This window comes from Ovis canadensis, chromosome 1 (assembly GCF_042477335.2).
Source record: "Ovis canadensis isolate MfBH-ARS-UI-01 breed Bighorn chromosome 1, ARS-UI_OviCan_v2, whole genome shotgun sequence".
Taxonomy (NCBI): domain Eukaryota; kingdom Metazoa; phylum Chordata; class Mammalia; order Artiodactyla; family Bovidae; genus Ovis; species Ovis canadensis.
Genome location: NC_091245.1, coordinates 265,856,150 through 265,877,818, shown reverse-complemented (window position 1 = coordinate 265,877,818; position 21,669 = coordinate 265,856,150). Strand labels below are relative to the sequence as shown.

At 49.7% G+C, this 21,669-nt stretch overlaps 1 protein-coding gene across 2 annotated transcripts in view; it reads right to left on the bottom strand.

The window, feature by feature from the left end:
* Positions 1–788: 788 nt before the first annotated feature.
* Positions 789–21,669, bottom strand: part of UBASH3A (ubiquitin associated and SH3 domain containing A) — a 40,557-nt gene continuing 19,676 nt past the window's right edge. For both annotated transcript variants that reach the window (XM_069581620.1, XM_069581628.1), the window contains 8 exons: positions 15,715–15,841; positions 12,411–12,510; positions 10,743–10,865; positions 9,668–9,760; positions 7,269–7,413; positions 6,549–6,655; positions 4,001–4,110; positions 789–2,550 (listed from right to left, as the gene is read on the bottom strand). In XM_069581620.1, the coding sequence (XP_069437721.1) occupies positions 2,413–2,550; positions 4,001–4,110; positions 6,549–6,655; positions 7,269–7,413; positions 9,668–9,760; positions 10,743–10,865; positions 12,411–12,510; positions 15,715–15,841 (943 nt within the window). In that variant the 3' untranslated portion in view covers positions 789–2,412. The remainder of the gene's footprint in view (positions 2,551–4,000; positions 4,111–6,548; positions 6,656–7,268; positions 7,414–9,667; positions 9,761–10,742; positions 10,866–12,410; positions 12,511–15,714; positions 15,842–21,669) is intronic.

Sequence of the window (21,669 nt, the reverse complement as noted above, 5' to 3'; positions counted from 1 at the left end):
CCAGCCCTAGGCCAGCTCCTCCTCCGGTTTCAGCCTCCTCCCTTCTGAGAAAGCTCAGCTGGGAAGAATCCCAGTCATCGCGCCCCCAGTTTCATAGACAGCGTTTGCTGAGTCGGGGATGTGAGTAAACCACGCTGGAGGGTTCCTTTCCAGTTTTGTTCCTGTCTATAGGTGAGGACATCGAAGAGATGATGTGAGGGGAGGGTTGGAGGTGGGAGCTTGTGGGAACAGGATGTCTGTTTCCAGATGATATCAGCAGGGGGTCAAATGAGGCTTGTGAACCCCGAGGACCAGCAGGGCCAAAGGAAAGAAGAAAGTGCTCAGAAACTTTTTCTTTTTTTTTTTTTGGCTTATTAGTTCACAAAAAACATATGCCAAATAATGAAAAGCTTCCAAAGTCATCTCACTCCGTGCCCCTCCCCAGCATAGTTCTGTGCTCCAGCCTTCTCCCACCCACTCCTCCCACCCCCCACTTGAGGGTCATTCTAGAAGTTAAGAATGACAGAAGAGGGCTTTTCTATCTTTGTCGCAGAAGGAGGTCTTGTCAACCAGCGTTATAGGATATAAAGAGAACTGTGCTTCTTGCATACTTGACCTCAAGCTCTGAGGTTCAGACCCATCTTGCTGTCTGGTGTAGACCCCCACAGGTAGTCCAGTGAGGAGGAGGTGGTGGTCTGCCTCCTTCATCACTCAGGCCATGAGACCCAGAAGCCTCACTCTGCAGAGGGTGAACCCACATGTCTTAGGGACCACCCCAAAGAAGTGGCGACTGTGTAAATCCCATGAGCTTGACTTGTGACATTTTTATTCACCATCATGATTAGGAACGTCAGTGTGGCACTGGTGTATCCAGAAAAGAACAAAGGTGTTGGGGTCAGGCAGTGTGTCTCAGCATGACCGCACCTTCCCTCTGAGCACTCTGAGGGCTATTTCTTCTTCTTCTTGGGCAAGGATGGGGTAAGAGGACGCAGCTGAGTGCCCCCTCCATTGACTGCCTGGACCAGCTTGTTCAAAGTCAGAGCACCCGTGGATGCACCATCCCTGGAGGCTTCACTGTGCCTGGGTGGGGGTCCTCTCTGGTTTCTCTCTCCTGATAGTCGGGGCGGGGCGGGGCGGGGCGGGGCGGGGCGGGGCGGGGCGGGGCGGGGCGGGGCCCACCCCCTCCATTTTTCAAAGCTGTTCTCCCAGCTCCACTTGATCAAAATGGAGAAAAAGAGAAACTGAGTAAGCCCGGCACCAAGGGGATGTCATAACCCCTTCCACCCTGGCCTCTGTATAAATAGCCCAATGTACTTGGGAGGACTGGGGGCAATGGACTGAAAGGTGGCCCCTGAGGGACTGGGGGGTGATGGGCTGAAGGGCGGCCCCTGAGGGACTCGGGGGTGATGGGCTGAAGGGCGGCTCCTCAGGGACTGGGGGGTGATGGACTGAAAGGTGGCCCCTGAGGGACTGGGGGGTGATGGGCTGAAGGGCAGCCCCTGAGGGACTGGGGGGTGATGGGCTGAAGGGCGGCTCCTGAGAGATGCACGCCCTGGTCCCTGGTCCCGTGGCTGTGTCACATGATATGGCGAAGGGGACTTCACGGGTGGAATTAGTTAAGGGTCTTGAGATGGGGAGTTATTCCGATTGTTGGGTGGGTTCAGTATAATCTGAGGGAATTCACAAAAGGGAGATGGGAGAGTCAGCAGCAGAAGGCGACGTAACTGTGTAGGTAGAGGAGCAGGGGCGCCACCCTGCCTTTCAGGATGGAGGAAGGTGCCAGGGGCCGGAGTGTGGGCACCTCTGAAGGCCAGAGAAACAGAGAATCAGACTCTCCCTGAGGGCTGTGGAAGAAGAGTACTCCTCTGGCCCATTTCAGAACTGCTGGCCTGCTGGGCGGCAACAGAGTAAACTTGGTTCTCTAATCACCACCGTGGGCTTACTCATTGTAGCAGCAGCAGGTCACAGATGCCTGGTCTGTGGACACCAAGCTTGGTTCCTGGTTTTGATCTGGTAGGTGGTTTCCTTGCACCATTTTATTCAATATTTTACCTCCTTCAGCCTGTGTGGAAACAGCCCAAAAGTGATTGAAACAGAAAAAGGGAAAATAGCTGGGAACTTGACAAAAACATATAAAGTGGAATTTTCCCTGGGGTAGGCTTGGGGTGGGTCTTTTAATCCTGGAACCAGAGTCACAGGTCCTCATCCCTCACCAAGTGGCACGGCCGGTGCACAGGGTACAAGATGGTGTCCCCACAGCCTAGCTCGCAGGGTGGCAGTTGGCAGATGGCCAACACTCGGGTGTCTGAAAGTGCATTTTGTGCTTCTACGGATCACTTCAGGGAGACCAGCATCCCTTCTAGATAGCAGTGTCTCACGGCCTCTGCGGAGTCCCTTCTCGCCAATGTGAGTCATGTAAACACAGAGGTGCCTTCAGTTGCCCTGGATCCAGTTCCTCCAGTTAAATGCAGAGTTGGAGCCGTGAGTCAGTGTCTTCACAGGCGGGTTCACCAACTCCCATTTTCCTTCCTCTTTGTTTTCTTCACAGAAGCACATACCCAGAGATGGGATCTGGAGCAGAGTTAAATCAGTTATTAGTATTCCATACCAGGCCGATCGATTTTAGACTTGTTCTCAAGCCAACAGCCTTGAAGCCTGGCACGATACATCCATGCTAGCACTGTGACCTTGAACTTGGCACCAACATCCAACACAGCGGCCCCCAGGGGGACTCTCTGCCCCTCCCACAGCAGTGGGAAGTGTCTGCAGACCTCATTGAATGTCACAACTGGGGGTGCCATGGCATCTCAGGGTGACGGAGGACTGTATTTTTTCCTGGCAGTGCAGGGAGGGGCTCAGAGACCCAAGGGCTTTGCACAGCAAAGAAAGGTGCTGGCTGGGCCAGGCCAGGCCAGGGGTCTACTCTTCTGCAGTCCCCAGGCCACTTGGGGGCTCAGGGACACCTTGCTGCCCACACCTGCAGCAAACAAGCTGTGGCCAGCAATGGTGCTGTGACCAGCTCAGGGACCTATTGCTCATCACAGGTGTTATCTGCACTGCTGCACCCCCAGCCTCAAGGTTGTTGGTCAATCAACTGATTAACTTGATGAAAGGACAAGGGCAGAGGGCAAGTCTGTCCCTGAGTAGGGCTCTGGGGCAGGGAATGGGGAGGGCTGAGTCGTGAGTTTGCCTGCCTCCTTCATCTCGCCAATGGGAGGAAAGCCATCTCTGCTTCGCTGGGTGATGCTCCACAGGTTGGTCCACCTGTTATCCTTCTCTATACATCCATCACCCACTTGATTTTTCAGTATGTGTTGAGGGCAGGAGGAGAAGGGGATGACAGCAGATGAGATGGTTGGATGGCATCACCGATTCAATGGAAAAGAATCTGAGCAAACTCCCAGAGACAGTGAAGGGCAGGGAAGCCTGGTGTGCTGCAGTCCATGGGGTCCAGAGAGTTCATGACTGGACATCAACAGCTGACTCTGGCCCAGCACCGGGCACTCTGACGGTGGGCACTCTGACAGCTTCAACAAGCTCCTATGTTCCACGGCTTGATGACTCCAAAGGCTAGAGGGAGGGGCTACTTCCTGTCTGTCTCCAGCCTCCCCACTCACCCACCCCATCCCTGGAGCAAGCCAGCCCAGTAACTGCTCTTTCTCTTCTTTCTTAATTTGCTCAACCCCCGCACCTACCCTCGCCAAATGGATCATGTGCTCGACTACTAGAGTGGTAAGGACTTATCATATGACCTGATTATAAAAGTCCTCTGTCTTGTTGTTTATATTAACTTGGCAGCAAATGGCCAAAGCTGCTGTGATGATAAAGATGACAGACATCCTCTGACAGTCCCCTGCCTGAGGCTACTCTCTGCACAAGAGCCAGGGGACAAGGAGGGGGGTGGTTCCTGCTGCCCTGGGTTGTTCAGGACATTTGTCTCTGTTCTGAGAAGGGGGTGTGGGGACCCTCATCCTCAGGCTGCCTGCTTCCGTGGCTCCAAGAGAAAAGAGGGGGCACATACCTTTCTCACGAGCTGGGCGAAGTCTGCGCAGTCCAGGGGCGGCAGCCCGAGCAGTGGGCGAGTACAGGTGTCCAGCGCCGAGCCGTGGCCCACAACCAGGATGACGCCCACTGTGGAAGGAAAGCACCCCGAGTCAGGGCAGGCACAGAGGATGCCCCTTATCAGGGCCTTAAAGTGGTCGGGTGGAATACATTTGTGGTGCCCCGAGGCCTTGGTGACCCCGGGTGGAGGCAGGCGTGGTTGATAACAGGTTAATAACACTGGCAACTGGCCTCTGGTTTGCATGTAAGGTCTTCTGAGCCTGTCACATCCTCACACGGGGCCGGCACAGACATACCTGCCCTCGAGCTTCTGGGATGGGACAGTGCCATGCTCTGAGCTGTGTCATCCAGGCCTGTGAACTTGAGCTTGATCAGCTGGTCATCACAATGGACCACAGAGGACTCTCACTTTATGGAAGGACCTCCAGAGTCCAGGGCAACATGTATGGGCAGCCAAGGCTGGGATGGAGCCAGGCTGGGGAGTTAGACTTGCTGCCGAGTCAGGGAGACCCTGGGGCTGTACCCACTGCACCACCTGAGGAGGAAACTGGAACCCGAGCTTCCTTGGAAAGTCCTGGCCCACAGAGTGATCCATTCGGGTTGCCCTAACGTGACTGTGAGGACTTCACAGGTGGCATAGTGGTAAAGAACCACCTGCAATGCAGGACACACTAGAGACAAGGGTCCAATCCCTGGGTCGGGAAGACCCCTGGAGGAAGGCAAGGCAGCCCACTCCAGTATTCTTGCTTGGAGAATCCCATGGACAGAGAAGCCTGGCAGGCTACAGTCCAAGGGGTTGCAATGGCATCGTGACTTTGGAGGCCACCTCTTGCATCTCCTGCACTGCAGGCAGGCTCTTTACCACTGAGTCACAGGTGAAGCCCATAACATTCCCGCTATTTCAGACATATCTGCCCCTTTCCTCTAACAACATTCAAATCCCTTGAGGGTAGATTATGCGTCTTCTTCACTGAGATTTTCCCATGATGTTCTATTTGATGCCAGACACATAGCTGATGTTCACACTTGCTAACTTAAATCTTATAGGATTGGCTTTTCATGTTTCACCATGGACATTTTCATATATACCCCAAAGGCAGGTCTGATGAATCCCCGTGTCCTCATCAGGGAGCTCCAACAGTTGTTGACGTTCTGCCCATCTGGTATCATCTGTCTGTTACCTGACATCCTTCCCTGTGAGGTATTTTTATTTTTACTGAAGTATAGTTGATGTACAGTATTATATAAGGCATAAAATATAGTGATTTGCAATGTTAACAGTTATACTCCATCCATAGTTACTGTAAAATATTGGCTATTTTCCCCATATTGCACAGTAGATCCTTGCAGCTTATTTTATACCTAGTAGTTTGTATCTCCTTGGAGAAGGCAATGGCACCCCACTCCAGTACTCTTGCCTGGAAAATCCCATGGATGGAGGAGCCTGGTAGGCTGCAGTCCATGGGGTCACTAAGAGTCGAACTTGACTGAGCGACTTCACTTTCACTTTTCACTTTTCACTTTCATGCATTGGAGAAGGAAATGGCAACGCACTCCAGTGTTCTTGCCTGGAGAATCCCAGGGACGGAGGAGCCTGGTGGGCTTCCATCTATGGGGTCGCACAGAGTCGGACACGGCTGAAGTGACTTAGCAGCAGCAGCAGTCTGTATCTCCTACTGCCCTCTTCCATCTTGCCCCTCCCTACTTCCCTCTCCCCACTGGTTCATTCTCCCACCACTCATTCATTCTCTGTATCTCTGCGTCTGCTTCTTTTTGGGCTATATTCACTAGTTTGTTGAATTTTCAGATTCCACATACAAGTGCCGTGTTTGTCTTTCTCGGTCTGACTTATTTCACTTAGCAAAATGCCCTCCAAGTCCATCCATGTTGCTACAGATGTCAAAATTTCATCCTCTTTATGGCCGAGTGGTATTCCATTGTACATATGTACCTCATCTTAATTTGTTGATTGGATGATGGACACTTAATGCAGTTTTTAAAGCATAGCCCAAACATCACGCTACTTTGCAGGATGTACCATGGTTTGCATCTCCAAATGAGGACTTCTCATTTTTACACAACTGCCATACCATTACCCCACTAACAAAATTAACAGTGGTTTTTTTTTTAATATTTCCATATTCATCTTCGATATTTAAATTTCTCTAATGGTCTCAGCCATCAGCTTAAACAGATGTTTTGTTTGAATTGTCATTTAGTCATGACCCAACATTTGGTAGTTGGTTCTTAGCTTCTACTTTTGTTTCCTGGGAAGTAGGCATGGGTGGTCTGTGTTGACCCTGCTATCCTGGGTCCCATTGGTTCCAGAATTGGGGGCCCCAGGTTTGGGGGGCATGTGTCTCTACAGAGGCAGTGTCTAGCATTCTGGAGGTGGGGAAACTGGAGGGGAGGTCAGGGCATTCCTAGGTTCAAAATCAGCCATTTCCAACTAAGAGGTAGGGGACCCCGGCCCCCGCTGCTGGTACCAAGGTCGCTGGGGCACTTACCATCCTGTGGGCAGGTGCTGACGATCTGTTCCATGCTCGCTGCACACCTGTGCACGTAATCATCATAGCTCTCGGCCGGCAGGAGAGAGGCGAGGGGGAAGGCGGGCCTGGAGGAGGAGAGGGGAGCTGCCATTCTGGCCCATGTGTCACCAGAAGGAGCGAGATGGCTCTGCCTCTAGCTAGGGCTCACGGTCAGCAGTGAGCCTCCAGTTTTGTGCCCAAAACCAGCAAAGGGCTGGTGTTGGGGGCTGCAGCCTGCATTGTCACACAGGCTTGTGATGGCAGAGCCAGCTACGGGCGGTTCTCTGGCTGACAGATGCTAGCTGGGCTCCCTGACCCTCTTCTCAGTGGGCCTGACCTGTAGGCTTCACGTCCAACCTTGCGGACCGAGTTCAGTCAGAACCCCTCACCCCCTGTATCTGACCACCCTGGATACCCGAGCAAACTCGACTCCCCCTCTACCTCCAGACGTGTCTGTCCCCCACCTGTCTGCAGTAAGGATCGTTTAAGGTCTGCAAGAATCGCCCTATTCTTATATGAACTGCCTATCCCACCCCTCTCCTGGTTGAAAAATCCCCACTGGGTCTTGTATTTGGAGAGGAGTCCCATCTCTCTTCTTTTGGCACGCCCCAATGCAGTGGTTCCTCGTGAATTATACCTTCATCTTTATCTTTAACAAGAAGGAGGAAGCCTAGTTGCAGACATCATGAGGCGGCTCACCTGTAATCCAGGCTGACGTTGAAATCCGCCTCCTTCATCTCTTCCAGGGTCATGAAGGTGGGCGTGGTTTTGCCGGCCTCCCATTTGGTCCATTCAAAGATGCCGGGTTCCACTCTTATCTTAACTTTTTTCTCCAGTTTGAACTCTGAATTCAACAGAACACAAGTATTTATCATCTTCAGGGTTTATTTTGGCTTTCTGTAAATAAGTCTCTTTCTAGGTCTAAATCAACCCTTTGCGGGGGTGGGGGGGCAGAATGTGATTTTATTTCACTTGGTGAATATTGTTCTGTGATGATGCACAGTCATGCTAGTTCTCAGACAAGAGCCACTGGGCAGTTGGAGGCTAACAGGATGACCCTCTGTCCATCAGGAAGGACCAGAGTCTCCTGGGATCTGGGAGACACCAGCAGCACCCTGGTGCTCATCCTATCCTTGCATGTCCCACTGCACACGGCCCCTGGGCTCATTCTCAGGTTAAGAAGGAGCGCACCCACGAGGACTTGGCCGGTCCACTGATCCTCGGAAAAGACGAACAACCGGAGAGCCTGTTAGTCACACAGAAGCGCCATCCTGGTAAACACTTAGCCCAGACCGAGCCAAAGCAGAGGGTGGATGGGAGTCATCTTCTAGAATATTCTAACTCTCCCAACTCACCCTTCCCTACGATTTTTTTTTAATGAGACAATAAAAAAGCTCCACTTTCTATTGTAAATTAGAAAACTGGAAATGGAAGTCATGATCTGTTTTGCCAAAAATAGTACATATTTTTGCTATAGAAAAACATATTCCATAAACTGAATTTTTTTTCACACCTTTGGTAACTCCTCCTCCAATGACATCCTTTCCACCAACTCTTCTAAGCTCAGCACCAACCTCTCTCTCCTCTGTGTCCAGCCAACCCTCCTTTCTCTGCAGCTTCCTCCCTCTCGTATCTGACTCCAGCCCTCCTATTGCCTCCTGGGATTTTGGTCCATGGAGCCCACTCTTTTCTTTGAATCATTCACCTTCCCCAGCCTCTAACTCCCCTCTTAGGCAGCTTAAAATCTCAGCTCTGTCTCCTTGGCCCTCCTTTGTACACTCTTAGCATCTCTTGCCCTTCCCTGTTTTATTGTGTTCACTTCTTAGACTTGTCCGGGGTTAGCCTGGCTCCTCCCTGCCCACACCTGCCCCAGCCCAGCTGATGGGTCTTGACATCGGGCCGTACCCGTGGTCTCATGTGGTCATCCTGTACTTCCACGTTTCCGTCCCAGTCCCCTTCCTGATTGGCGTGTCCCAACTTCAGTGCCTCCTGCCTTGTGCTCACCTGGTGACCTGACTTCTGTGTCTCTGAGAACATGGCGGCAAGCCCCCTGCTCACTCCCGCCCCTGTATCCATGCACTCTGTTCTAGGTCACATCGCTGCCATGCTCCTAGGGTGACCCAGGTCTCATGCCCTCTTCCCCATTTGGGGTGGGGGTTGAACTGGGGCCTCCAGGGCAGCTGCCCCTCTGGCAGGGACTTGCTTCTTCCTGTAGGTAGACACTCATATGGAAGGGTCTGCCGCTGGCTTCCTAACATACAGCAGGCTTTGACAGCGCTGAACAGCTCCCAGGAGCCCCTCCCCTTGCTTCTGGGAGGCCTGCATTTTAGACTTTAAAAAAAAATTTATTTATTTTAATTGGAGGCTAATAACTTTACAATATTGTAGTGGTTTTTGACATTAATTGATATGAATCAGCCATGGGAGTACATGTGTTCCCCATCCTGAAACCCCCCTCCCACCTCCCTCCTCATCCCATCCCTCTGGGTCATCCCAGTGCACCAGCGCTGAGTACCCTGTCTCATGCATCGAACCTGGACCGGCGATCTGTTTTACATATGATAATACACATGTTTCAATACTTTTCTCCAGATCATCCCATCCTCGCCTTTTCCCACAGAGTCCAGAAGTCTGTTCTTTACATCTGTGTCTCTTTTGCTGTCTCGTATATAGGGTTATCGTTACCATCTTTCTAAATTCCATATATATGTGTTAATATACTGTATTGGTGTTTTTCTTTCTGGCTTACTTCACTCTGTTAATGGGCTCCAGTTTCATCCACCTCGTTAGAACTGGTTTAAATGTACTTTAGAAGGGACCAGAGCAGTTCCCAGTTCTCTGGGAAGAAACTCACCCCCAGGTTTTTAAAAAAACGCATGCATAAGTTGGTCAAAGGCAAATTAAAATTTTGACCTACCAGAAATGCTAACAGGCTCAGTGCCTCCTCACAGTTCTCAGGGTTCACAACTGTCTTGTAAATTTAGACTGTCATTCACAGCCATCCACTCTCTTTGCACCTCTGCTCACTGCCCTCTCCCCCCCAGAGAAGAACCATGAGGTCACAGCCACGTGAGAAGGTCGCTGGAATTCTCACTGACCTCCCAGTATATGTTTGGCCGTCTGCACACAACGGAGGGCGGGGGAGCTGAAGACCGAGGCGATCCTGATGCCACTGTCCAGCAGAGCTTCCCCTGGAAAACAGCAGTGGGAAATGTGCCCTCTTTATCACTGTAGCCGCCCAAGGGGGCAACTTCGGAGGGCAGCTTACTACCTGTGGCAGGAAAGCTTTTTGTAGCTCCATGATCCCACCCCCAGTGTATGCACCCCGTACAATTGTGCCTGATGAGTGGGTGGAAACTGTGATTAAGGTCAGCTAGCATGCACCCAGGGAGGAGCTGGTTTTAGTGTGTTCCTCCAGTTAACCAGTGTGTGACTTGAGGAGCCCATGAACCTTTCCGATTCTAGATTTGAGTTTCTTAATTCATAGAATGCAGACCAGATGAGCTCAATGGCCTCTTCTCTTCCACAAGGTCAATCATGTGAAACCAGAACTTCAGACAAAACAAAAGCCCAAAGGGACAGATTTTGAAATAAAATCAAAGACAGGATGTATCTTTCAATTTTTATAATAACATCCTTAGTGTACACAGTGGTCACCGATTTTTTTTTTCCTTTTCTCTCTTGTTCTTTTTGTCCCTTTCATTCCTCCTGACTTCCCCACCAATCCATTCCTGGGTCAAGTCTCTGAGCTTCCTACTTGCTGTGTGATCTTGGGTTGCTGTGTGATCTTGGGCAAGTACTTAACCTCTCTGGGCCTCAGTTTCTTCATCAGCAGAGTGAGGATAATGCTATTACTGCCCTCAAAGCACGTGGCAAGGGCTCAGTGCAAGTGACTGATAATCACTGCTAGAATCAGTTACTATTCTCTTGGTTATTGCTGTTTAATCGCTAAATTATGTCTGACTCTTGCAACCCCATGGACTGTAGCCTGCCAGGTTCCTCTGTCCATAGGATTCTCCCGGCAAGAATGCTGGAGTGGGTTGCCATTTCCTTCTCTAAGGGATCTTCCTAATCCAGGGATTGAACCCTTCATTTCCTGCCTTGGCAGGCAGATTCTTTACCACCGAGCCACCTGGGAAGCCCCATTCCTCCTAGGTTGAGCCTCTAACATACCTGCCATCCTGCACTGGAAAATTCCACAAGACGATAATGGTGGATCATTTTCAAAGTCTTTGATGCCGCGGCTCCGTTTGGGCAGGCTGCGAGGGAAGTTCAGGTCTGGCCGGTAATATCTTCCTACAGCATAAATAAGCGCCAATTGTTCAATTCCATTAAGTTAGGTCATACCTGCCCCACTAAATGCTTAAGATCAAGACCCACATTTGAAGCACAGTAATTAAACTGTTGTCAACGGTGTTTTTTCTTGAATGTACCCTGCGATGTAGATTGAATTTCAGGAGGAAATTCTACTCTACTCAGCACACATTTCCTCAAACTCAGAAAACCCGTGTTTCATCTGCAGGCACCACCAGACCTTCTTCATCCTCTCAAAACCCCTCCCAAAGATACACTCGCGCAACTGCCCTGATTAAGAATAAGCATCTCCATGACTGACTTAGCTTAACTCAATACGAATCTCAAATTGGCATTAATTAATTAGGTGCAATTCAACCCATCTCCATGGCTTTAAGGTGTCACATTGCCTGTGGGCCGGAATACAGATGGCAGGAGCGGGTCCTGCATTGTGTGTTATGAGTCAATTGCTTCAGGCTGGAGAATTCCACGGGCAGAGGAGCCTGTGGGCTACAGTCCACGGGGTTGCAAAGAGTCCGACAGGACTGAGCAACTTCATGTTCACTTTCAGTTTTCAGGGGGGAGTGGACGTCAGGGGGATTCACTGGGACTGCCCTGCCTTCACCCCAATCCATTCAGAGGCTCAGAGCACTTTGGTTCACCTTGAGTTTGACCTTGAACTCTATGCTTGGATGGTCTGGTGCACATTCTGGCACCACCAGTGACTAGTTGTGTATTAGGGGCAGCTGACTGATTCCCCTTATCTGTAAAATGTAGCTGACGATATAGTTGTTTGAATGAGTCAGTAAGAGGATGCCTGGAGCCCAGAGCCTGGCTCAGAGTAAATAGTCAGCAGGGTTAGGTCTGATCTCATCCTCAGATTATCTGTGATCCCCACAGAGGACTCCGGAACGCACCAAGCCCTCACATCTTCTCACATGTCCCCAAGACGTCCTGGCCGCAATAGATTCTAGCAGCCAAATTCCTCTCCTGAGATCTGCTCTATGTACGTCATGTGGCTGGTCAGTCACTGGTGCGTGAACACACCAGCCCAGCCTTCCAACAGTTCACCAATCAGAGAGAGGTAGCGGCTGTTTACCATGCCTTGTCTTTTTAGGTTCCATGCAAGATTTTTCTAGAAGCCACCTCCCCAGAATTTCCATTGACAGAGACTTGTTGGAACTGGAAGCCTTAAAGGCTTTTATTAAATGCCAAAGTGTTAGCTGAGTCTGCACGGAAGGTGGTAATTGTTTTCCATTCAAAGAGAAGGTCTGTCACTTTTATCATATTCTCAAGAGCATCTATGACTCCCCAGATGTGAACCTATTCTATTGAGGTCTTTTGCCCTCACTGATGCTTCATCTGTGGTCACTTTGCGAGGCAGAGGGCAGGGCTCCAAAGAAGCCGAGGATCTGGGAGGAGGTTAGGCTCTGATGGGAGTTCAGTCTGAGTAAAGAATGGTGCCCCAGGGCTCTGACTAAGAATACTGAGACGCGATCTGTGTTAGCTCTAATTCCTCTGTTTGGATCCTGCCAGGACTGTACTTACCATCAGGTGTTGTACACTGCTGCAGCCAGGACTTCCCGAAGATCTGGTCCACCCTCTCCCCATGGCGCACCACCAGGACGCTTCTCCTCACTATCGTGGCCTGGGATGGGGGGAGGAGAGGCGCCTGAGGTTTACCACTGCGTCCTGAGACTTGCCCCCGGCCCCCACTCCAAGGCATCCCTCCTGTCCTTGTTCAAAAGTTATGCTGTGCTGTACTCAGTCGCTTCAGTCGTGTCCGACTCTTTGCAACCCTGTGGACTGTAGCCTGCCAGGCTCCTCTGTCCATGGGATTCTCCAAGAATACTGGAGTTGACTGCCATGCCCTCCTCCAGGGGATCTTCCCAACCCAGGGATTGAACCCATGTCTCTTGTGTCTCCTGCATCGGCAGGCGGGTTCTTTACCACTAGTGCCACCTGGGAAGCCTGTTGGGCCTTTACAATGAGATGGGAGTAGGAATCATCTGTAATTTCTTGCAGCCTTTAATGTTCTGGGCACTAGAGTGCACACAGGAAATGGAAAGTGGAATGAATGGTCCACCCCTCAGCACATTGGTTTTCCACCTTCCCTCTTCTTCCAAGTACCTACCCTGGTCTTGTCCCTTCAGGCTGCTGGAATGAAACACTTTCTGACCCAGGGATTGAACTTGGTTCTCCCTCATTGCAGGGAGATTCTTTACCTTCTGAGCCCCCAGGGAAATCCATAATCTATAGTATTAACATAATAGTATAAAATATATATTACATGATATAATAGATGTATATATATGATATGTAGATAAGTACAGATCTTTTTGCAACCTGTGATGGGTTACATTCCAATAAAACCGTCATAAGTGGAAAATGTCTTAAGTCAGAAATGCATTTAATGTATCGAAACTATTGAACATCTAGCTCAGCCCAGTCTACCTTAACCGTGCTCAAACACCTACATTAGGTGACAGCTGGGCAAACTCATCTATCACAAAGCGTATTTTATAATTGTGAACATCTGTGACTTGCTAGATATGGTACTGAAAGTGAAAAATGGAACGGCTGTCTAGGTACAGCACGGTTATCAGTGTATTAGTATTTCACTCTAGTGATCAAGGGCTAATGGGGCTCTGCTGCCACTGCCAAGCACCAGAGAGAGGACTGGACTACCCATCACTAGTCTTGGAAAAGGGCAGAATTCAAGTATTTAAAATTCTACTGAACGAGTTTGCTTTTACATCATCGTAAAGTCAAAAGATTATAATTTGAACCTTGTAAGTTGGGGACCATCTGTATCTAATGTATCTATCTATGTATCTTCTATGTATCTATTATCTATCTATCATTTATTCATCCATCCATCCTAGTCTCCTCTGTTGTTGGCACTTGTCCTCTTCCGAGGGGCCCTCCAGGACCACCCAGGTGTTGGCATGTTAAAGATGGTTCTTTGCTTGGTGTCAGGGTATATGTTTAGCTGTGAGTAACCAGGCAAGAGGGGCTTCCCAGGTGGCACTTGTGGTAAAGAGCCCACTTGCCAATGCAAGAGATATAGAGAGACACGAGTTTGATCCCTGGGTTGGGAGGATCCCCTGGAGGAGGGCATGGCAACCCACTTGAAGAATCTCAAGGGCAGAGGAAGCTGGCGGGCTACAGTCCATGGGGTCACAAAGAGTTGAACATGACTGAGCAACTGAACAGAAGTTCCAGAGCAGGATGGGAAATTCCACATCAGCACTGGCCCGTGGTCTCCTGCGACTTGTGCCGTCAGCATCCGGAGCACCTGTGCCTGATTCTGGGCCACAAGGTGTCGTCCACAGGTGCCCCACTTAGGGGGTCTCACTGGGGCTGAGGACAAGCATGGAAAGTTGAGCCACAGATGGCAGAGGATGGGGTGGGGGAGCAGAGCTGATGGTGCAGGAGGTGGGCTGGGGGGACTCCACGGAGGACGCATGACTCAAGGTCACCAGGGATGTTTGGGCTGAGATCACCGGGGATGTTATAGCACCCACTTCAGGGGCTGAAAACAAAAGTAGCTTGTTCCCTTCTGCTTCTGAAGGCTCAAAATGAAGGTATCACAGGGCCAGTTCTCCTCAGAAACTCTAGGAGAGGGTCCTTCCTGCCTCTTTGAGCTCCCGGCAGCCCCAGCATCCTTGGCACGTGGCCGCCTCGGTGTGTGGCTCCAGGCTGTGCCTCCTGGTCACATGGCTTCTCCCTGGGTGCTGCGTCTCCTCTTCTGCGCACATCACACTCCTGCCTTCGGTGATTCAGTTTAGAATCACGGGATAATCCAGAACAACCTCTCCACTGAGATCCTCATCTCAGCCCCACAGGCAGACACACGTTTCCTCGTAACTTTCACAGGCAGCAGGAACTGAGACCTCACTTCTTTGGGGCCGTTGTTCAGCCCACTACATGATTGTTTTAGCACACCTGTAGCCAGTTTTCCTTTCTCACAACGTGAGTGACTGAGCTTTGGTCGCGAGCACCGAGCTTTGGACAAGAGCTGTATGTGGACACTGGACAGGTTCACAGCCCTGTGTGTGCGTATGTGTATATGTGAGTGTGTGTATATGTGTATGTGTGTGTATGTGTATGTGTGTATGTGTATATATGTGTGTATGTGTGTGTAGTGTGTATGTGTATATGTGTATGTGTATATGTGTGTATGTATATATGCGAGTGTGTGTATGTGTATATGTGTATGTATGTGTATGTGTATGTGTGTGTATATGTGAGTGTGTATGTGTATATATGTATATGTAGTGTGTATGTGTGTGTATGTGTATATGTGTGTATATGTGAGTGTGTGTATGTGTATGTGTGAGTGTGTATATGTGTACATGTGTGTATATATGTGTATATGTGTGTATGTGTATACGTGTGTATGTGTATTTGTGTGTGTATATGTGTGTATATGTGTATATGTGAGTGTGTGTATGTGTACGTGTGAGTGTGTATATGTGTATACGTGTGTATGTAGTGTGTGTATGTGTGTGTGTATGTGTATATGTGTGTATGCGTATACGTGTGTGTATGTGTATATGTGAGTGTGTGTACGTGTATATGTGTATGTGTGGGGGGGGTCACCCTCTTCTCCGAGGTGGACAGAGCAGAGGGATATATGTATATGCGTGTGTATATGTGTGTGTATGTGAGTGTGTGTATGTGTATATGTGAGTGTGTGGTAGCAGAAGGATGCGCCCTTTCCTGGCCCACCCAGGCCTGAGCTCCGGGAAGCAGTGTTTGAATGAAAGCTGCTCCTGGGGGGCCGAGTCTCCCCAGAGCTGACCCAGGCACGGCTGCGTGGCTCGTTTGACATCGAGGGCCCCGTCACCTGTAGGGACTGCAGGCTGCTGAGGCTCCTGGACGAGGATGGCGGGTTGGGCTCCCCGTTCCGTCTGCTGCTGAGCTCACCGTCCTTTCTGGAGCTCAGGTCAGGGGCTACACTGAAGGTGTACGTCCTGTGGGAGAGGAAAGGGATGTCATGTCACGTGGACACTGGGAGGTACCTGGTCATAATGTGACTGAGAACGCAGGAGGCCAGATGGGTGGATGGGGTCATTTTGAGGGTAAAACAAAACAATGGTTCAAAACTGCTCTGTGCCCAAATGCATGGCATCCAGAGGGCTGGTACTGGTTTATCTTCCCCATCACCACCTGCTGTGGACTGCAGTGTGTCCCCAGATGTCTAGTCCTGATGCTCAGGACCTCCAAATGGGACTCTGTCTGGAGGTAGGGCCTTTAAAGAGCGGATGAAGTTAACATGAGGTCACCAGGGTGGGTGCTCATTCAACCTGCCCGAGTCCTTCTGAGAAGAGATCAGGACACAGAGGGAGGACCCTGTGGGGACACAGAGAGGAGACGACCATCTGTACACCCAGCAGAGAGGCCTTGGGAGCTTGAGCTTGGCCTTCCAGCCTCCAGGACTGTGAGAGGAGGGACACCTGTTTAAGCTGCCCCGTCTGTGCTGCCTTGTCACTGGGCAACCAGGGCATTGTCCTCTTAGATTCACCTTCCAAAGGCATGAAGACGCTCGTGGTGGGGATGCAGGGCTAAGGGAGCGGAACAGACACATCAGTGCCATAGAAACACACAGAAAAGGCACCCATGCACAAGTGGGCAGGTGGGCAAACTCAGTACCCAAGCAGTTGCAGACAGGGTGGAGGCTGCTGCTTGTCCAGGGGATCAAGAAAGCTGCCCTGGGTGGGCAGTTGCTTGGGAGCTCTGAGGATCACCAAGGGCACACAAGAGCTGTGAGAACCCCAGAAGGCCAGCGGGTGGTGGTGCCGAGGTAGAGGACAGGGTAGGGGCCAGAGGAGCAGTGTGAAAGGAACTAAAAGCCAATGGCCGTGGAAATCCTCCAATGACAAGAAACTGCCAGGTTCCTCCAGGGGAAACTCAGCCTATAAAGGGAAGACCCTTTATAGGGTCTTACATACAATTTTCAAACTGTATGTAAGAATGATCTGGGCTTGCCAGGTGGCGCTAGTGGTAAAGAACCTGCCTGCTAAAGTAGGAGATGCAAGAGATAAGGGTTTGGTCCCTGGGTCAGGAAGATCCCCTGGAGCAGAGCAGGGCAATCCACTCCAGTATTCTTGCCTTGGAAATCCCATGGACAGAGGAGCCTGGTGGGCTACAGTCCATGGGGTCACACAAAGCTGGACAAGACTGAAGCGACTGAGCGTGCACACACACAAGAATGACCCACAGTCATCTATCTGTTGGTTCCTTTTCTTACTGGACCTGAACCTGGGTCCTGGTGATTGTGAGGGAAGGACTAGTTATACTGGAGTATAAGTATATAACTAGTTATACCAGTTACACTCATGGGGCCTGTAGGCTGCTTTATAGCATGTGGGCAAGTTTCAAACAGGGTTGAGCAAAAGACATAGACATTCAGAGCAAAGAAATGAACAGTAGCTGGAGAGGAAAACAGAGTAAAAAGAGAACTTGTGCTTGATTTTAAGATGACAGCATCTTTGTCTGCTGGTGGGAGCCACTGGGGAGGGTCTCATGAGGACAGATGATGCTGGTACAATGCCCTTGGAGGATGCAGGATGCCCAGGAGGTGTGCAATAAAACAAACTACAAACGGGCACCCTCAGCTAGGAGTTGGGCCCAAGCACCACAGTGTGACGAGGGGAGAAGGGTAAGTGGCCCAGAGGCTGCAGGTGACCAGAGCTGGGGACATTCTCCCAACGTTCACCTCTCGTAGCGGATAGGAGTGAAGAATGCAGTAGGCGGCCTGTGGACTAGATGAAAAAGTCAGTCACCAGGCAGCTGGTGAGCAGAGTGTCTGGGATTCATGGTGGGCGAGAAGGAGGCAGACAGTCCTCTCACGTGAGTGAGTGGTAAGGGAGCATCGTCTTTATTACTATTTACTTTCTGAAAAGCATTATCACCTTGCTGTTTAAATTGTAGTTTTGTTTATGATTTTAACATAGAGAAGGCTTACAATGTAAGCATTTAATAATCATTATTAAAGATGGAGTCTGCAGCCCAGGAGACAGCACCTTAGATAGCTCTGAGAGACTGCTCCAAAGAGGCAGTGCAGTGCTTAGCCATTCAGTGGTGCCGACTCTTAGCGACCCCATGGACTGCAGCACGCCAGGCTCCTCTGTCCCTGGGATTCTTCAGGCAAGAGTACTGGAGTGGGGTGCCATTTCCTCCTCCAGGGAATCTTACTCACTCAGGTTTCGAACTTTTGCATCACAGGTCGCTTCCTCACCATCTGAGCCACTAGGGAGCCCCCAAAGATGGCTCTGTTACATCTCACTTAAGACATGTTCCATGGCTTCTCTGCTTTCAAACTCTACCCAGTTCAGAAATCAGAAATACCGTCATTTAAACTTCCTTCTATTTTTTTTTGCCTTCTATTTAAAAATAATTTTCATTTTCTGTTAACTCGACTCAGTGTATGCTATACGATCATACAGAATACCATCTATTTTACACCCAATTATTCTCCTGTTTCTGATGCACCCATCAGATAGGAAACCCTAACATACCAGGCCTCCTGCTCTGCCATCTGTTCTCTCTCCCTCATCAGTACCGTATCATAGATCTCTAACATGCTTTTAATATCTGGTAAGGTAGATGTCTCTTCCCATCACTTTTGTTTCCCAAAGTGTTCTCAGCTCTTCTCTCCTGTTTATTCTCCCAGATAAATTTTTCGCACATTCAGTGAAGTTCCAACAAATGACCCCGTTGGGATTGCCCTAGAAGGTACTTCACTAAACTTGGAAATGACTCTGACAGGATTCATCTTGCTCCATCGTGAACCTGGTGTGTTTCTACTTATTCAGCCTATTAGTAAATGGTTTCCTTTCTCTCTCAGAGAGGCCCCAAGCCCTCTAGTTCTTGTGAGGCTGATGGCTCCCAGGCCTGCATCCCGAGACCCTCACCGGGTCCTGAGCTGGGAGTGGGGCCATTTCTTCTGCATCTCAGGGGCCCATGGGCTTGGTCACCCTCCTTTCATCCTCACCGCCATACACTCAGTGCCTACGTGGGGTTTCAATGTAGTGAAAGCATTTCTGAAGTCGTCTGTGAGTTGTATCTTCTGTTTCCATGTTATCTCTCCTGTCTCGAGAGGTAAATCCTACTGGAGGGGTTCCGGTTAAATAGATTTACTTGGCTCGTATTCTTACAGCATTTAGGGCTTTAGCTGGTGGTAAGCAGATGAGAACACGATCCACGTACTCAGACCATTGACGTTTCCCCCTTCAAGAGAACACGCTCTTAGTATTTGTAGAGCCTCACATTGATACAGGAAACGCTGATTGGTTTCCCCTTCCTGAGGGTGAGGTGGGCCCCCCCGCCGACCGCTACACACCCTGCTTGTGGCCCACAGGGCAGGTAGTGAAGTGGCATTATCTATAAATAACATCTGTGACGTTTATAGTCAGAGAGAAAAATTGAATTTTTTTTTTCTAGTCTGTCAAATGAAATACAACCTAGATTATGACGGGGATGTTGGCAATGAGAGGAAAAAGGAAAGAACGTAGCATTTCGATATTTCTGTTTTTCTCTTAAACCTCAGAAATCTACTTAATGCTTAACTTACACCAGAGATAGACGCGTTTAAATTCTCCCTGACTTTTACCAGGGGCAAAGCTGCCATTTGTGGGTTGTGTGGACTGTGTCCCAGCGTGTCTTCCAGAGATGCCAGAGTGAGGAACCACAGTCTGGAGGTTGAGAGCCCAAGGCTGAGGTGTGGTCGAGGCTGGCCCCCCGAGGCCTGTCTCCTGGGTGTGTGGATGGCCATCTCCCTGTGTCCAGGTGTGATCATCCTTCTCCGTGTCTGTTTGTGTCCTTATCTCTTACTCTTCATATAAGGACACCAGTCAGACGGATCAGGGCTCATCCTTGAGATCATCTTTTACCTCAATCACCTCTTTAAAGAATTTCCCTGGTGACTCAGACGGTAAAGCGTCTGCCTACAATGTAGGAAACCCAGATTCGATCCCTGGGTCGGGAAGATCCCCTGGAGAAGGAAATGGCAACCCATTCCAGTAGTCTTGCCTGGAAAATCCTATGGATGGAGGAGCTTGGTAGGCTACAGTCCATGGGGCCACAGAGAGTTGGATACAACTGAGCAACTTCACTTCTTCACCACTTTAAAGACTCATCTCCAAATATAGTCACATTGTGAGGTGCTGGGGATTAGGATGTCAACATATGAATTTTGGGGACCCAGTGCAGCTCATGACAACACCTTTATAACTTCCGAGCTACTTGCCACCAACTTGCTCTGTGGTTTTGGAAACTTACGGGCGTGTATTGCTTCCAGGTTGGGACTCTCATCCTGGCTCAGAGAGGATGTGTTCTCTGAGCTCTAATATTCCCAGCTCCTTGTTTGACAGTTACACTACATCCTCCTTTTCCACGGAGGGTTGAGAACTGCTGTGATTCATGTATGAACTCCATCTGATCTTTTTCTTCAAAGTAATGGACAAAGTAATGGTCATTTTGTGGCCAAGTGAATCCAGAGACACTGAACTGTTGGCACAAAGACTGAATTCTCATATTGGAGATGGGCCACTGGTGCAGGAAAACTTTTCCTGCTTGGGTGGCAGGTGCCAAGTGTGAATTCTGTGCTGACACTTTCCAAGATATTTATCCACTGTCTGAACAACAATGTGTCTGCCCGTGGCCAAGGTAGCCTTGGGACAGTGTCACTGAACTGCAATTTCTTAATTTCTGCTTAAGCAATTAACAATGTGTCCTGACATTCTGGGGCTGGTTTCTGATTAAAAAGCTCTGAATGTTTAATAAAGTACACTTTTGGCCGTTTTAAAATACGTAGCCAGGACAGCTGAGTCTGACAGCAGAGCTGGGTCTCTGCCTTTCTGAGCATGATCACAGGCCACTGTTTGCCATGTGTCTTCCCCAGCATGAATGGGGAGCTTCCAAAACACGGTCATCAGATACCCCCAGCCCAGCTCAACACTCAGTTTTCTCTTCTTTTGCTGTGATTCTTATTAATACTTATTCACTTCTAAAGGAAACTTGCTTCTAGAAGGAGTAGTCCCAGAAATATCCAGCCTAAAAGCTGGAATGGTTGTTTTGGTGGCAGGTGACTGACAGATTAACTGTAAGATGAAAAATGTAACAACCATAAGCTCATTTTCTATAGAGTCTTTGCAGCAGAGTTCTAGCAACATCCAGCTTGCCAGTTGCCTGGTGCCAGTGAAGCTCTTTTGTCCTGAGCAAGGACTGGAAGACTTGCTAAAGACAGGAGCCAGACGGAAGCCCATGCCTCCTGGACCTCAGATGGTCAGTTAGGGTGGAAGCAGCATCTTCCGCCTGTTACTCCTTAAATGGACTGACTGAACTGGTTCTACAAGGAACCAAGTGGTTCCTTAGTTGCATGATGAATTGGCCCCTCCAGCTCCCTGGGCCCAAGTATTCTCACCTCTCAGAGAGGATGCTGTAGCCAGTTATCTCTGCAGTCCCTCGTGGTACCAACGTGCTGTGATTTTGTTCTGGCTACTGGACCCATGGCCATAGCCACATCCAAAAAATTGTGCTTCTCTGGAATGACTGGTGTCCTTGTGCCCGGTATGACCGTGATGGTTTTGTGGAAGTTGTGTCCTGTTGGGTGTGGGAGGGCTTGGAGCCTGAGTCCCACAGCTTGCATGGTGGGTACAAAGTTGGCCCCAGGCTTGTCTAACTTCTCTCCCTTTGACCCGACTTCTTTATATTTTTTTCTTTAAACTTAAAATTGATTACTTACATTTTGAAGAAGCAATGCATTTCTAAGTTTCAGAAATTTTTAAAATTATGCAGT